Source organism: Colletotrichum tamarilloi (genome assembly GCF_030869305.1).
Source record: "Colletotrichum tamarilloi strain Tom-12 chromosome Unknown Scaffold_1.1, whole genome shotgun sequence".
In the NCBI taxonomy this organism is placed as follows: domain Eukaryota; kingdom Fungi; phylum Ascomycota; class Sordariomycetes; order Glomerellales; family Glomerellaceae; genus Colletotrichum; species Colletotrichum tamarilloi.
In genome coordinates this window covers 1,569,151-1,584,401 of record NW_026849384.1, presented here as the reverse complement: position 1 = coordinate 1,584,401, position 15,251 = coordinate 1,569,151, and the positions used below count along the sequence as shown (strand labels likewise).

At 52.9% G+C, this 15,251-nt stretch overlaps 7 protein-coding genes across 7 annotated transcripts; 4 read left to right on the top strand and 3 right to left on the bottom strand.

Annotated features, from left to right (window-relative positions):
* Window positions 1–2,545: 2,545 nt before the first annotated feature.
* Window positions 2,546–2,809, bottom strand: CTAM01_00528 (uncharacterized protein; the record flags this gene model as incomplete). The annotated part of the gene is made up of 1 exon (XM_060516579.1): window positions 2,546–2,809. A coding segment is annotated over one exon (264 nt), but the record flags the coding sequence as incomplete, so codon positions are not given.
* An 842-nt stretch (window positions 2,810–3,651) lies between these two features.
* CTAM01_00527 (uncharacterized protein) lies at window positions 3,652–3,786 on the top strand (the record flags this gene model as incomplete). Its single annotated transcript, XM_060516578.1, has 1 exon — window positions 3,652–3,786. One exon carries the CDS (start codon window positions 3,652–3,654, stop codon window positions 3,784–3,786), a length of 135 nt encoding a protein of 44 aa, XP_060389204.1.
* A 319-nt stretch (window positions 3,787–4,105) lies between these two features.
* CTAM01_00526 (uncharacterized protein) lies at window positions 4,106–5,209 on the top strand (the record flags this gene model as incomplete). Its single annotated transcript, XM_060516577.1, has 2 exons — window positions 4,106–4,773; window positions 4,840–5,209. The coding sequence occupies 2 exons, from the start codon at window positions 4,106–4,108 to the stop codon at window positions 5,207–5,209; spliced, it is 1,038 nt and encodes a 345-aa protein (XP_060389203.1).
* A 1,704-nt stretch (window positions 5,210–6,913) lies between these two features.
* Window positions 6,914–7,567, top strand: CTAM01_00525 (uncharacterized protein; the record flags this gene model as incomplete). Its single annotated transcript, XM_060516576.1, has 1 exon — window positions 6,914–7,567. The coding sequence occupies one exon, from the start codon at window positions 6,914–6,916 to the stop codon at window positions 7,565–7,567; it is 654 nt and encodes a 217-aa protein (XP_060389202.1).
* Window positions 7,568–9,684: 2,117 nt separating this feature from the next.
* On the bottom strand, window positions 9,685–10,221 carry CTAM01_00524 (uncharacterized protein; the record flags this gene model as incomplete). Its single annotated transcript, XM_060516575.1, has 2 exons — window positions 9,685–10,119; window positions 10,180–10,221. The coding sequence occupies 2 exons, from the start codon at window positions 10,219–10,221 to the stop codon at window positions 9,685–9,687; spliced, it is 477 nt and encodes a 158-aa protein (XP_060389201.1).
* Window positions 10,222–11,196: 975 nt separating this feature from the next.
* On the bottom strand, window positions 11,197–13,779 carry CTAM01_00523 (uncharacterized protein; the record flags this gene model as incomplete). The annotated part of the gene is made up of 2 exons (XM_060516574.1): window positions 11,197–13,216; window positions 13,271–13,779. 2 exons carry the CDS (start codon window positions 13,777–13,779, stop codon window positions 11,197–11,199), a joined length of 2,529 nt encoding a protein of 842 aa, XP_060389200.1.
* Window positions 13,780–14,345: 566 nt separating this feature from the next.
* Window positions 14,346–14,922, top strand: CTAM01_00522 (dpy-30 domain-containing protein; the record flags this gene model as incomplete). Its single annotated transcript, XM_060516573.1, has 3 exons — window positions 14,346–14,483; window positions 14,542–14,783; window positions 14,847–14,922. 3 exons carry the CDS (start codon window positions 14,346–14,348, stop codon window positions 14,920–14,922), a joined length of 456 nt encoding a protein of 151 aa, XP_060389199.1.
* Window positions 14,923–15,251: the final 329 nt, after the last annotated feature.

Here is a 15,251-nt window from a genome sequence, read left to right as displayed (position 1 = left end):
GAGGTAGGAGCGACCTCAACCTGGATGTAAAGCATGCGCCCTGCCTGGAGGTCGCATGGAATCGTCAGTTGTGCCAGAATGTTGAACAATACTCTCACCCACGCACGGTATAAGTGCGCCTCGTTCCTTCCATATTAATCACACCTCCCTGGCTCAGATTGTAGCCTGCGCCTCGCGTCCCCCAGACGAGAACCGATGCACCTTCATATCCATAACACCGACAACGCATAATTAGATCCTGTAAGTGAAGATATAATACACCTGATCAATCCCAAAACGGCTTCCTCGGAGCCATATTACTAATATATCCAGACTTCTGCATACTAGCCGCCGCCTATGTTAGCTCCGACACGGCCTCTAGTGGCCACTCAATGTCAACACCACCCAATGGAAGACCGAGGACTACCGTCACGCCGCCAGCTTCACAACAGCCTGTAGACTAGACGACAGCACTCTGAACATTGCCCACAGTCGCGACAACGCGTAGCCGAGAAATCACAAGGGTGCCATTCAAGGGGCCGTCGCCTACTGACGTAGCATCGGCGTCGGGGAGGCGCATGGAGGGATGTTGTGCGCGTGTAATTTCCAGGCCAATGTTGATGGATTCCACCCAGGAAAGTATCTCACCTCACGAAGACGCATTGGTGGGGATAGGAGTCGCTGTTGGGAGGGTTTGACCTCTGCATCGTCGGCGAGGACGTTTTGTAGGAAATATATGGTGAAATGTAAAGAGATACTGACCCGCGAGATCAAGATGGAAAGGCTCCAGTAGGTTAGAAAGAAAATAGTGGCGAGGATGATGAACGAGATCGATACCAATGCCGCTTATGTGCCCCCATTATACCTGCTTTGATGTAAAGTGTTTTTGGCGTCTCCACGATGAACAGTCTCGAAAGCCATCTCACAAGATGAAGTAGATATTCCACGATCACGAAGACATCACAGAGATACCAAAAGTAGCTTGCAGCTTAATGACCAAGATATTATAGTGTTTGACGAGGCCTCACATCTCACGACAACCTCATGCGAACCTTAGCTCCATCACAATCTAGTGCTGAACCACACATGTGAACGCCTAAGGATGTTCTAAACGAAGATTTTACCATTTCCCAATCATCAAGTTATTGCATCGAAAGCGGGAATGTCAGCACTCGGCCTCGCGTCGCGCAAAAGACACGTATCTCAACCCTCCGTTCACAGCGACGCCAGAAAATGGCATGATGGTGGACACCTGAACCTGCTACTTCCGGGTTCTTCATATTCATTCAGCAATCAGGAGAAAGGCCCATCCCGTGATCAGACCACACCCCCTAAGTTTCATTAAAGAAGGTCCGCAAGAATGAGTGAGATTATTCCTCGCCTGTGTTTGTGGACGTTCTTCAAAGACTGAGCTCAGTCGAGCTGAACAATTCATGTCCACGCCCTAGGGTGGTAGCGTACGAAGAGAGGCCATTTTTCGTACGATACTGGCCAGAAGGCACCCTGGCCAGTTCCAAAATGCAAGGGATCCTGCGGTAGGTTCATTCTGCTCCCAGTCTGGCAGAGGTGATTCGCCAATAACCAGTGCCAGACTTCGTCGCTTATATAAAACAGGCATTGTAGGGAACGGAAAGACACTCCTCAACCAGAGCACCAAATCAGCAGATTCCGTTGACCACCATGGGCCCGGAGTTTGTTGATCTTGGCAGACCAAAGCCTTTGAGGGAATCTTCGGTCTTCATTATTATCTAGCCTAGGAAGCATGATTCAGTCTCCGCAGACTATATACTGCCTGGCTCTAGATGCACTTCAGGGCGTATTCTGACACGTAACAACAGGCGGTTGAAGAAGGAAGGGCGGGAAGAGTGTAAATTTATGTGACGGAACTGACACGCGATTTATTCTTATAATTAAGTATTATGGCCGATTCCCATGTCTTACGGTGAGACTGAAATTTCCGGGGACATTGCGGTGGCTTGCTGCTTCGGTTCATTGCTTTTGGACATATAGGTCGACGTTTATATATGCGTACACATCACGGAGATGAATCAAACAGAGCCCCTAAGTCCAAGCAAATAATGAACTCGCGCTCAATCAAAGTAGAATCCACAAGATCTCGGCCAGAAGCATTACAATCACCTTGGTCGCAAGCTCGGGGGTGTAGCTAGTCCCTAGCCACGTCTCTTTCGCACCGCTTACTCGCACCGCTTGTGTCTCAGGAGCGACCGAGGTCGCTATGAGAACAAACTGGCTGGGTGGTGGAATGGTCCAAGGTCAACAATATCACGCTCACAGCCTACTCGACGACAGGCTACGAGTTCGAGTTCGATTTCCAGCATGAGCACCAAGAAATGTGGCCTGCCAAGGTGAACTCATTTTTTTCTCTCTCTTGAGCCTGGCTGCCTCGCTAGGTAAGGGGAATCCTCCGCGATACTGATGAGTCCGTTCAATGCCATACACAGATAGCACTTAGATATGAATAGTCCCGGCCAGCAAAACAGGCCAGCGGCTCACGATGGCATCACGTCCTATCGAGGAACAAGGCCAGCCAATCCCGTGACGCTTGTTATTGCATCTGAGGCGCGAATGCTGCTCTGATCTGTTTGATGAGCGTCGCGACGTTGGAGATGGCGACTAAGGTAGACTCTGGTGCGCGAGGACGTACCTTGATCAACGTGCCTTCGAGGATATCAGAGGAATCATTGGCTTTTGAAGGAACTAGAAAACCTGATTCAATCTCTGGCTCTGCTGTCTGAAATTTTCGATGCTGAATTATCGCGCGGCAAATGAACGGATTACTAGCAACGCCGAGGGCGTGGCAAGAGAAGAGCTTGATCGTCGTCTTCAGGGGCGTCTACGCAGTCTTACAAGGCAAGTGAACAGTCTCTTTCGATCGATTGCATAACATATTAAGCGCGATCCTTCAGGCCGAGGGCCCTGAGATGGACGACCCAGGGCACACAGGAGCGACAAGTCAGAGAGCAATTGGTCTTTCAAGATCAAGATTCAACCTGTTTGGATCCTCCACGTCGCGTCTATCATCGAAGCCCAACGGAAGGATTCGCAAGACGCCATAGACGCACAAACACAACACACCGCTTGCGTGGACCAACACGAGTTGAATGTGCCTCAGGGCAGCAGTTGACGAGATTGTGTGGCTGCATAGTGAGCATGGGCGGCGAGATAAAAAACTGACTCCAAAAGTTTGCGGCGCGCAAGCTGGCGTGGATCTGGCAAATGAGACGCCGGGGAGCTTGCAGGAAACAGGCGCGAAGGATTCGATCTCCTTTGAGCCAGCGAATAGAACAGGCCACGGACTGGCGCTTATCACCAGAATTATGAATCTAGACCATCCACAAACAGGGAGTCTAGAGTCGGCAGATGATGAAGTGGGCAAAATGGTCGGCGAGCAGGATGGCAGACGGAATCGGGGTCTGGGAGGTTGGGAGAGGTGACCCGGTCCATGATGTCTTGACACGGAGACGGTGGTGGTGAGGGTCGACGACCGGGCCGCGGCCCAAAATTGTACTGGCTGGAGGCGCGCGCTGTATGACAGCCGGGTACGGACTGGGGCCGGAGCAGAGCCCCCCCAAGTGTATCGGAGACAGGTAGAAGAGATGGCCGGCCACGTACCCGCTCCTCACAGTTGATGCTTGGGGGTAAATTGCGTGCATGGGTCTGCAATTCTCCGGGTCGCTGACGGCCAACGGCGTGGTGGCAGCCAGGTCCAATGGCCGGCATGCTTCATATGGCGCGCGCTCTGGGATCTGGCGAGATCTGGTTGCTGGGCCATGTGGCTGGAAATAGGACGTATGGTGGTCCTTTGATGGAGAGCGCTTGAGAAGAGAGGGAAAGATAGGCTCAAATCGATCGAGGGAGTGTCGAGAGTCGAGACGCCGAACGGTGCCGCGCGCGGAGTGAAGCAGGAATTGAACTTCAAAAAACGAATTTCAATTATTTGTTTTTGTTTTCGTCTTGACTTTGGGCGACCAAGTCGATGTCAAGCAGGTCGCGAATGGAGGCAGGCGCTTGACAGATGGATCGTGAGGCCGAGTACCTTAGACAAGAAACTCGTATGGATGGACTGCCCGCTGGATAAAACGGTGGCTCAATCCGGTCGACAGTGATGCTGAAAAAAAAAAAAAGAAGGAAGCTCGTGATCATTCAGCTCTTCCTTCCCTTTCCCTTCTCATCACTCGAAAGCCCCCAAACCAAGAAGTCGAGAGCCAAGCGCTTTCCTTCCTTCCTTCCAACACCAACCAACACCGACACCAGAACCAACAAGGCAATCACACTCGGCTCACACCCTTGTTTCCTTCCTCATTGCAAAATTCTTGTCCTCCTCTCGGGTCCAGGTCTCTTGCCTCACACCACAGACCGAGGCATCTTCACCTTGACATCCACCTCATCTCAGATCATCAGGTGCACTCATCATCCACTGGTTGCATCCTGCTTCCCCTGTTCAGCTGTCACTCCCGTCCGTATTCATTGCGGCATCAATCAGCTCCGGCGCCTTCTCTCGGCCCCACTGTCATCACGAGGTCTGACGACGCTTGACGACGTCTGTTTGTCGTCTTTGCCTCTCGATTCCTCTCTTGCCCACCCCGGCTTCATCGTCATCGGACCGAGACGTCTTTTCTTGTGTCCCGTCTTTGTTAGCTTCGAATCTTCCGGACCATCCAACGAGATTCTTGCTCCGCCTCGCCACTCATCACTATCGGGACCGGTTCTCGACACATCTTCCCGGCAGAAGACTCATCTGCAAGATCTGGTGGACGACGTGGGGATTTACAGGTGAGAAAGCGCCCTCGGCCAGCGTCCAATCACCAGTCATAGACACACAGCACTAAGAATAGCCAGCTCGACCGCGGAACACCCTCCGGACGGCTGCCCCGGCCGACTCTTGTCTTCCCACTGCAATTCCACCTCTTTGACTGGCTACAGTGCTTCTCTGCTAGCGCCCATAAGCAGCCCCGTTGGACCCAGCGACGGACAGCCCGCAACTGCACGACACCTCACCGCGAGCCTCCTCCGAGAGCCAATCACGCCTCTGTATCAGCCTTTCAGACCAGAAATCGAGGCCTCTCCACGCCGGGTCACTGCCTTCTTGATTCTTGCTAGCTCAGGTAGCTTCGCATTCGAGTTACTCGCGCTCTACGATCGCTTGTCTCTGCTTCTCTACGGCATTCTGTCTCTGTCCCTGTTGCCTCTCCTACCATCCACCGCCTGAGCTGGCTTTGCATCCCTCTCTCCACTTACACGGCGCATCACCTCCACCCAGTGCTGCGAGTCTTTGTAGCCTCCGCTTTTGGGACGATACTAGATACCTATCTACTGGACGACTACGAGTTACAGGTGCCGGTTACCTTTGATAGCCAACCAATCCCAATCGACGAGACATCCGTACAAAGCAACATCGTCATTGCACTACGCCACTACCTGAGCCTGCCTTAGCTGACTTGCTACCCGACACCCGACTAATACCTTGGACCAAGGCTCATCCAATAATCACACATTCATCACATTTACCGGGCGAGAGGCCACGAGGCATCCACGATCGCGCGACGGGACAAACGGTGATCCCAGCCATCCGCCGAACGCCAACCGCTTCCTCAAACCAAGCCACTCCCATTGGCTTGTCGTCTTTAGACGCAAACAACCGGAACAAAAAAAAAAAAGACCAGCCAGTCTACCTTATTCCATCACAGCCAACGGCAGCTTCGGGCACCGCAGCAAAGCACGGGACGAAGGCCAACCGCTGTGTAGGTCACAACCCAGAACAAAATTTGCCCGCTTTCTTTTGGCGTGCAACGAGCCGGTTCGTCCCAAGAAGGGACGCCAATAGAGGCAAATTAATTGCTGCGGCAGCAGTTCATCGACCCCTTGTCCGCTTTGGCTCTTTCACTGCCCTGACAGGCCCCGTTCCCGTCTCTGTCCAGTCTCTCTGTTTCGCTGTCTCCTGCAGCAGGCTCAGCACGCACTAAGGCAGTGAACACCACACACCACACGCGCCCGCGCAACGAATCAGACCGTCGTCTGTTGAAGCTCCACGACCAATCCCAGCTCATCCACCCACTGCTTCCCTGCCGCTTTAGAGAGACCCCGGTCAACCTCAGTCTCTCTCGACTCCCGCGTCCGCTCCTCTCGATTACTGTCCCGTCCTCCCCACCACCACGCTCTCGCTCTTGTTCGTGTCAACCGCTCTCCTCGACGCTCCCGCCGCGCGCCACTGCTTTCCTCTCGTTGGACCATCTGTATCCGCTGTCACCAACACATCACGACTCCTCTTCACCTCACAGAATCCTTCACGCGCTACCGCAGCCTTTTGGTGCAGGCTCTACATCCTCTCTGTTGTTTGTTTCTCTTCAGGCCATCCACCCCTCCCCCTCGTCCGCGGCATCTCATCACCAGACGCCCCCTTCTTCACCCCTCTCACAACTCTGCCCCTCCCTTGTCCAGCCTGCCGACCTGGAAAGACTGACATTTTGTCTGCCTGCTTGTCTTCCCGCCCAAACTCGAAACCCATTCCTGGCGAATAGCACTGGCTTGTTATTGCCCACCTATTCAAGCCCCCAGCAACCCCAGACCAGACTTCCGGGAGCACATCAGCTTCCTAAAACCTTCCATTCTCCTTGCCGCCGTCAGAGCTTGACCTCGCACTGCATCTTTCCGGCTCACTTACACTACGACCGCACACATACACAAGCGCCCACCGCATTCTCTTCGAAATAATATAACGTCCACCCACCCTCGCAACTACCGGTCTCCTCTCTCCCTTCTCTCCCCAGGCGACTTGTCTCTGCAGCTCGTAGGCAGCCTGACTTCCTCCTCTCTCACCACGTCAGAGTCATTTAGTTGACTGGACATATCTCTCCACGCACACATTCGCTACTACCTCACTCTTCTCCCGCCTCTCCTTCCGCCTCAAGCCATCATGCCCGTCAACAGACCCAAGTTAGCCCAGCTGGCCACGCCCGTCACCAGCACTTTCCCCTCGGAAAATATGTTCTCGGCTTCGACTCCGCTCTCTGCCAGACCCATGTCTTGCAAGGACCTTCCCATCAAGACACCCATTAGCCCGCCAACCGCCTACACGGATTTCCTCAAGGCCATGTCTCTCAACTCACCGGCTGCTTTCAAGCCATCAACCTCTGGCGAGACTACTCCCGAGTCCACGCCGGACTCGTTGCCTTCCACCGCCACCAGCGAGCAGACCGATATCTCTTGCAAGTGTGAACACGAGCATAAAGCTCCGGCTACGGCACCGGCCATCCCGCCAAGCCCATTCACACATCTGCCAATGTCAGCACCTCCCACCGGTGCGAATTCTTTTCCGAGCCTCAAGATCCCGCCCTCTCCAGCAGTATCGCACCTGGACTCACCAATGAGCGCACGGTCACCCTTCAGCGCCAGATCGGTTCACTCAGTATTCGATTGGGACGCAGCACTCAAGGCCAAGAGGTTGAATGATTCAAAGAAGCCCTCGAGAACTAGCGTGCGTCACATCCGCGAGGTGGTCACGCGGACAGTAACTTACACGCCGAGGATGAACCCCGCGCCAAAGGGGAAGAGGAGGAAGGTGGAATGAACAACTGGACCAAAGCAAACGCATCCACTTTAACCTAACACAACATCGGCACTACATATCGCGATCTATCTTCTTTTTTGTTCCACCTACCTTCACCATCACCATCACCTCAACAACGTTACCTTCAGCAAAAACGCAGTACCATTTGACGACCTAGGCCTAGCGCCACAAAAAAGAGAAGCAAGACATGTGATGAAGCAGGCTCTTCCCACGCAGGGACTTAACCACGATATGACTTAACGGAAGCAACTTGGCGCACACAAGCTGGCGCATACCATGATATGGAGGCAAACATGAGGGTGAAATCACTGATTGGTTCATCTCAAGGAATATGTTGCGAAAGAGAGAAGGGAAATGGTTGGTCTTTTGTTTCGAATCATCTACCGGTCCTCGATTGGGACCGGGCCAAACGGAGTTCTTTGGCGTCTCTACGATGCTCATGTTCGATACCAGAAACTATTTGGGTGGGCGGACTTGATTATCTGAATGGGGGAGAAAGTTTGAATGCGTCTTGGAATTTTTGGAAGACGATGAAGGAGATCTCCCTGGGGTGGGCAAGATACCTACTATACAGCGAGCCAGGTAGCCTAATATCAGCATCCTGTGTATATCTTAACCTTACTAAATTGCGTCTCTCGAGGACAACTCTCGCACCGCAAGAGCGATTGTGACGAATCATTGTGTATGTGTCTGTGTTTATTTGTTTATCGTTGCACCGTGGGCATCCTCGTGCAGCGCGGCCGCATCAGCGGCCGCCAGCATCGTGGGTTTGTTATGGTCCCGCGCTTTAGCGGGGAGGGGGAGAAGAGGTCGCGATGGCCGGCCGGGTGGAGTTGACGAGGAAACGGGTAGATTTCTTATGATCTTCAGAGGTAAAAATATCTTGTTCCAAGATCTTGCTCCAGTTCCTCGCGGACATGGCGTCGAACCCACGTATGGTGATTCCAAGTAAAGAGCCGTGACCACGTTCTCGGAGATCCACTCATCGAATATTTGCTCTCAATCGTGTGACTGGGCGTCATAATTGACCATCTGACCGTAGTTTGTCTTCAATTTCAGCTGGCTGGCCGCTGTACCCTTCTTTCCCCCCGCCTCGGTTTCCGCTGAGGAGATGGGGGATGCCATCCCGTCCGCCTTATCCTGCCCTTCACCTCATCATACCCATACAATCCCGTCACACTTTGGGTTTGGTACGCTCTCTCTTGAACAGCCGAGTTGTATACCCCTCCCCATCAGATGGGAAACCACGCCAAGCAGGGGGATGCGATGACGGATCGATGTAATAGCCGTCGATCTTCAGTGATCCAATATGAGGGAAAACATTGGAAAGCGGTGCAATCGAACCGGAGGGGAGGGGGGCAACCACCCGGCAGAAGGTAGGCTAGATGGGGTTGGAATGGGGGGTGATGGTTCGGCGGTGATGCGTCAAGTCCCGGCCGGAGAGCGGGCATCACATCACAGCACTATAGATGCTGCTCCTGCCACCGTCGCTGCTGATGTTGCTGGCGCCGGGGCGTCATCATCCTCCTCCCGCTGCTAGTCGTGGCTTGGTGTTGCAGTCGTGATGGGCAATGCGGTGATGACTGAAGTGTAGAAAGGCGCACCCATGTCTTCCCAAATTCGTTTCTTACTGCCCCCTCCCCTCCTCCGTGGTCCGCTTAACCTTTTCGTCGCCTTTTGGGGAATAGACCACGGCTGATGAGGTCCATGATTGCCTCACACTCACACAGATACGCACATGCACTCCCCAAGGTGTGCATGTTGCGTGTGTGATTTTGTTTCCTTTCTTTTAGTTGGCTTTTGTCCCAGAAGGCATCTCTTGCAGGTTCGCGGTTGAGATCCAAGGAACACTGCGTTTCGGAGACCGCCAAGGGACAGAGTCAACAGCTCAGACGCAGTCAAGGGCTTGTCGTCAAGCCAAAGAAAAGTACCAAGCAGGCGAAACGTCCAGTCAGAAAGAAGTCGAGAAAAGGACCAGTAAAAGCGGCCTGAGGCGCCTTGCCAGATCCGGCCATGGTACGACCCAGCATCCCGGGCACTGCATGGGGGTGGGTGGTCGCGTACGGAGCGAAGCCGTGGAGGACCCCCAGTCACCTCACTTTGCTAAGCGCCTGTCCTCAGAATGGCCGGGGTCTTGATTGGTTCGACGGCGGGAATGACAGGGGTTCCGCGGTGTCCCGGTTCCCGTCAGGACCATCACCAACGGTCGGCGGGGAGGCAGCGGATTGGTCGAGGTTTAAGCGCCGGCGTGCTGGTGTGGGGATCATGGTGGGCGCGGCCAGACGAAGCGTCTGTGACTTTTGGTTTTTTGACCCTTGACGCAGAGTCACTCGTCGCAAAGAGCTCGGTCGCAAGTCAAGCTGCTCCCACAGAGCTGGAACCTTCTGACCTTCTGCTTCGAAAATGGGCATGGGTGGTTCAGCAGTGAGGTTCAGCAATGAGCAGAGACGAAAAGAATTGGGATGGGGGTTTGCGCTCTCTCGAGGGAAGATGCCGGTAATGTTCCGTTGCTGGGAACAGTGAATCCCATATTGGTTGGTTGCTATCGACTTCTGTCATCTGGCGGTGAAGAAGGTCGATAAATCATAGAGACATGAAATGGCACTACGTACGGAGTCGTCGTCCCGTACATTAGCAGCATGTTTAGGACGCATGTCTGGACCACATTAGCACACGCACGCAGTAAACGAGACGCCAGACCAACCGCGAGTGTGACGACCTCCACCCCCAAAGATGCGACATCAGTAGCGCGAGGAGGGGCAAAGATCGAGACTGCTGCAAGCCTTGGGAAAGAGTGCCTGTGGTGCTGCGTCTTCCAATCTCGGTGAGAATGTGAAATTTCATTGCCTGTCTGGCCTCCGATGACCCAGTACAACGCAGGGTTCCGTTCAACCTCGTCAACCAAAGTACTGACCTTTGACGATTTTGCGTGATTGGCTGCATGTGATTCATAAAAATCTCCGACCCAAAACGAGCCCTGCCTGCCGGTTGTCGCCTCTGACTGGATGTCTCGAATTCTGATACCAGATTTAGCCTCCCCCCGGCGCCACGACTTGAAAACCCTGGTAATGCTGAAACTGGAGCCAAGTCTTTCAACAGTTTGTCAAATGATCAGATTGAAACAGGACTGTAAATCACCAATCATGGATAAGCGATTGGTTGTTCGAGGTGCTGTAGTTCCTTGACTGGTGATCAGAAAACAGCTTAGGTGCAGCTTTTAGTGGCAACTCGGCCGTTTCATAATCTTCTTTCGTCGTTCTTTGCTTCCATGGGTTCAAAGTGATTGCGGATCGCTGAAGATCAAAATCCTATTTTTGGCCTCGCCATATGTCGTACTTCGGCTCCCCGCCCTTGAGATGAGCTCGGCTGATCCGGCGCATAGGAACCAGGCACCGCGAGCCATTTCCAATTTCAAGTAATCTTGACCTCGAAGCTGGCATGTTTTGCTCATGGACTGGCACCCAGCGTGGTCGAAGATATTGCCATATCTCCCGGGTTCGGGAAGCGCTGAGATTTCAGAGCAATCTCCACTCCCTGTAACACCACGCCATATCCTAGAAGGATACCCATAAGAGCGAATCAAGAAATCTTTCGACATGGAGGGATCCTCGAGAACTCTGAAGGCGTCTTCAGTCAACAGTTTTGACTTCCTTGGCCACGGCGTTACAAAGGACAACCTTCACACCTGCACCCGTGAGAACATGGATCCATAGTCTCTGAGTGTCACTGAGACGGTCATTGGCGCTTTTGACCTCGGCGAACATACATTCCTTTTTCGGCTCCGTCCGCCAGAGGATCAAGTCGGGCAGACCTCCGCCCCGCTGTCGGTACTCCTGTGCCATCACCTTGCAGAGAGTGGCCAGTGCGCTACCATCGAAGCACCTGACCAGCTCCACAAGATCCTCAACGTCGTAGTCCCAATTGAGGCCGATAACACAAGTTCGTCGTTCGCGCTCTCTGGCATCGACCTTGCGGATGATGGTTTCCGCACCGCCGTTGCCTATCTCGACTAGTCGGTGATTAATCTCGGACAGCCGCGTCGGATAGAATGAATCCGTATGGAGGTCCAAGGGGCAAGTCTGATAAGCTGTCTGAAATACATTTGAGATGTAGAGGAACAGAATGTCGTAGAAAAGATAGGCGAAAAGTGTGCGAACGATGCCTCCCTCGGCGTGGTATCCTTTATAGCCCTTGCTTCGGTACCAACTCAGGCACATCTCTTCGACGCTGCATTCGCCACCTTCCTCTAGTTCATCGACCCAAATCGTCTTCGTACTTGCTTGTCGGCCATTTCTGCCTTGGCGGTCTTCTTTGATCACCTGGATGCCCTCAACAGTATGCTCTAGTGGCTTTTGGAGACGAACGTGGCCAAAGTCGTGCTGAAGTCGTCGTGGGATGCGGAGCTGTTTCTCGAGCTTGAGCAGACGCTTCTGCAAATCGTAATGGTAGATCAGATGGCACTCATTGTCCTCTAGCGCTGTCTCGCAAGTCGTCGCTGCAATTCGTTTCCAATGCTTCTTCTGAATATCGGGATCGGGAGACACTGCGTTGGCATCTAGTGCATACATGTAGTGTTCCTCTAAGAGAGCCTTTCGTTGATACCAACTGCCTCGCCTAGCAGGATGGAACAGGTGCTGGTAGAGAAGTTCAGTGAGAATAGAGTGTTCGCGTTCGTAATCCTTTAACTTCCCAAACACATATGCTGCCTTGTGGACAATGCGCGTGTAGGAATGAACAGGGGTGAACCTTCTCAAGTAGGCGCCTTCACCTTCTTCGTATAATCGCTTTTCCTTGTCTTGCTCTTCTGTTAAAAGTGTTTTCCACCGAGGGTAGACACGATCAAAGACATCCACAACCTTGCGAAGACCTGCCTCACCCGGCGAGCCATTGAACTCCAGGATCTGATCGACCTCGGCTTCGACACGAACTGCTGACTCGAACTCGAGAACATGTCTTCGAGAAGCAAAAATGTTCGTACTTCGGCAGACAATGTACTCTGGGTAATTCCGGCGTGCGATGCTAGCAAGAATAATGGCCGTCAGAGACTTCTCAGTCCATTCTGTCGACCGGTAGAAGACCAGGTGCACCCTCTCGAAGAGTTTATATGTCAGTGGCGATAGCCTGATGCAAGGGCCTGTGATGATCCTGATCTTTTCTAGAAAGTGTTGCGTCTGGTTCGAGTCTTGCCTGCTGAGAAGCGGTGGAGTATCGTGGCGATCTCGCATTAGACCTCGAGCAGTCTGGGACTCGCCGCTGCCAGACCGTTGTAGCCCATGAGCAAAGAGCCCGGTCTGCTGATAGCCTGTTCGGCACAGCGCTTTCACCAAGTCGGCTTTGTTGCGTCCCTGGAATTTGGCCTCTTTAGCAAGATCCTTTAGTTCGTCTAGGCTTAGCAATGAAGACGCCTCTTCGATGGTCGTGATGTGTTCCTCAGAAGCATCGGCAAATGTGAAAGTGCCGTCTAAACTAAACTCTTCCAGGTCAATGCCTTCGACAGGATTGCTGCATGCGGGAGCATCAGGCTCGGGAAGATCTCTGACTTTCTGCAGAGACGCAATGGCAGCTTCAGGATCCGAAACATCACTGTAGTATCCCAGCCGGTCTTGACGGTGCCAAGCGGAAGTCTTGCGCAAGAACAAGCGCACATATCTACGCAAGCCATCAGTCCAGAAGAGCAATGCGATGGAATTAGGACAAACTCACAGGTACTGGGCTTCGTAGCCCAACGATTTCCATTGCTCGAATACGTTACACTCCTTGGCGTCAAACAAATGGGATTCATCTGCCAAGACAGTATCCAAGGCGAGGTTGAACGCATCCACGTAGATGGAGCTCTTGCCCCTTACCCACTTTCGTTCAGGCGCGACGGCTGTTTCGTCTTCAGGGGCGCTGACTTGAGAGCTCCTCATCAATTCATATTCCTCGATCGCCTCTTTGTCCAACTGGATGGGTGGCAAAGTGCTCTCGATGTCAGTCTGCCGTGTGTGGTGCTTGACGTCGTCGTCTGCGTCAGATACATCATTGACTGTCAGGCCTGAGGTATCAGCCTCATCGGTTTCAGACTTGATATTGTCATCATCGTCACAATCGCTGTCCTGAATTTCGACCTTGGCCTTCTTTGCGGGCCTCTCACCGAGCGGCGAGGGTCTCGTTGGAGATCTTGAAGAAGGCTGTGATCTCGGGCGTGGGAGCCGCTGTACGAAGGCGTCCATAGTGCGAATTGATCAATAGTGACATCGTAGAGAGACGGCTCTTGATGAGGTCAACCAGCGTAGTTTGTAAAGATCATCAATGGGGTTTGCCTTGGTGGCGTCATGTGCAATGGAGACGCGAAGGAAACAGGCTGCCGTAGGAGGGAAAGCGCCTTTGAACGCGAGATCAGGTGACCCCGCGTAAATGAGCTCTGATTCTTCTGGCCCACCACAACCACAGCTTCTTCGTCAGACCCTCCCGACTGTCGCAACTTCCCCCGCAGTCAATTGACAACTTCCTCGACCTCAAAATACTATTGGAGCTCCGGAACGATCGTTCTTTCTCCAATCGATTCACTCCAATAGTTCATCGCCTTGGTGTGTCTTGTTGCTTTGAAAACTTCGTCTTTGCGCACCTTGCCTTTGCCGTCGCAAACTTCACAACTTCCGATAACCAACAAATCGCAAGTACCTATCCTTACTAGTTAACGAATCTTGCCTTCGACACCTGCTCTATTTCCAATCGGGCGTTTGCGCCATAGCACAAAATCAACCAATCGTCTTTATCGCATCTTCCATCCTTCACAATGTCCAACCCAGCAGAGCCTGTTACCCAGGAAGCCACTGCGCCTGCAGATTCTACGTTTGCTCCTGCGCCTGCTACCACGATGGCCGATGCTGCTAGCCTCGACATCCCTATGGCTGATGCTGGCGAACCTGCTTCAGTATGATCTTGAGAATGTCATGCGCTCGTCTCAGGCTTCGCTAATCTCAATATTACAGTCCCCCGTCCCGATCCCGCAGGCCGCCCCGAGCGCCCCCAGTCCTGCTCCTGGCCGAACCGGTACTCCCAACCGCAATGTCAATGGTGAGGCTAGCTCTCGTGCTGGCTCAGTTCATCCCGACACCAATGCGACGAACTTCCCCAACCGCGCGGTAGAGCATGGCGACAATGCCCGCATGTACATCAACAACCACGTCACCGCTGCTCTGCTCGAGGGCATGAAGATTATCAGCAAGAACCAGTAAGGACTGCTCCTACTATGGTCATAACCTATGGTACGAAGGCTAATCGCGCTGTGTTCTAGGCCTGCTAATCCTCTTCACGTCTTGGGCAACTTCCTTCTCGAGGAGTCCCGTCGTAGAAACGAGCCTTCTGCCTGAGCTGCTGGGCGAGCTTTCTTTTGCTATCACACCACAAGGCGATATACAGGCTTGGATGGCATAATCATTTGGGACAATGGGCTCTTGATTTGGTTGGCATGAAGCTGGGCGTTTAGGAAGCAGAAAAGTCTTTGCAATAGCTACTTTGGGCATTATGCTTCAAGGTCATGACGATATGAATGATACCCAGTTCATAAAACTTTTGATTCCTCGTAGTAGCCCTTTAAACACTCATAGACGTTGGTGTTGCCTTGGAAGAATTTCCTCATTTTTGTTTGGTTTATGTCTACTTCTTTCGAGTGACATGCAGGGAAACTTTTACTCCTCCT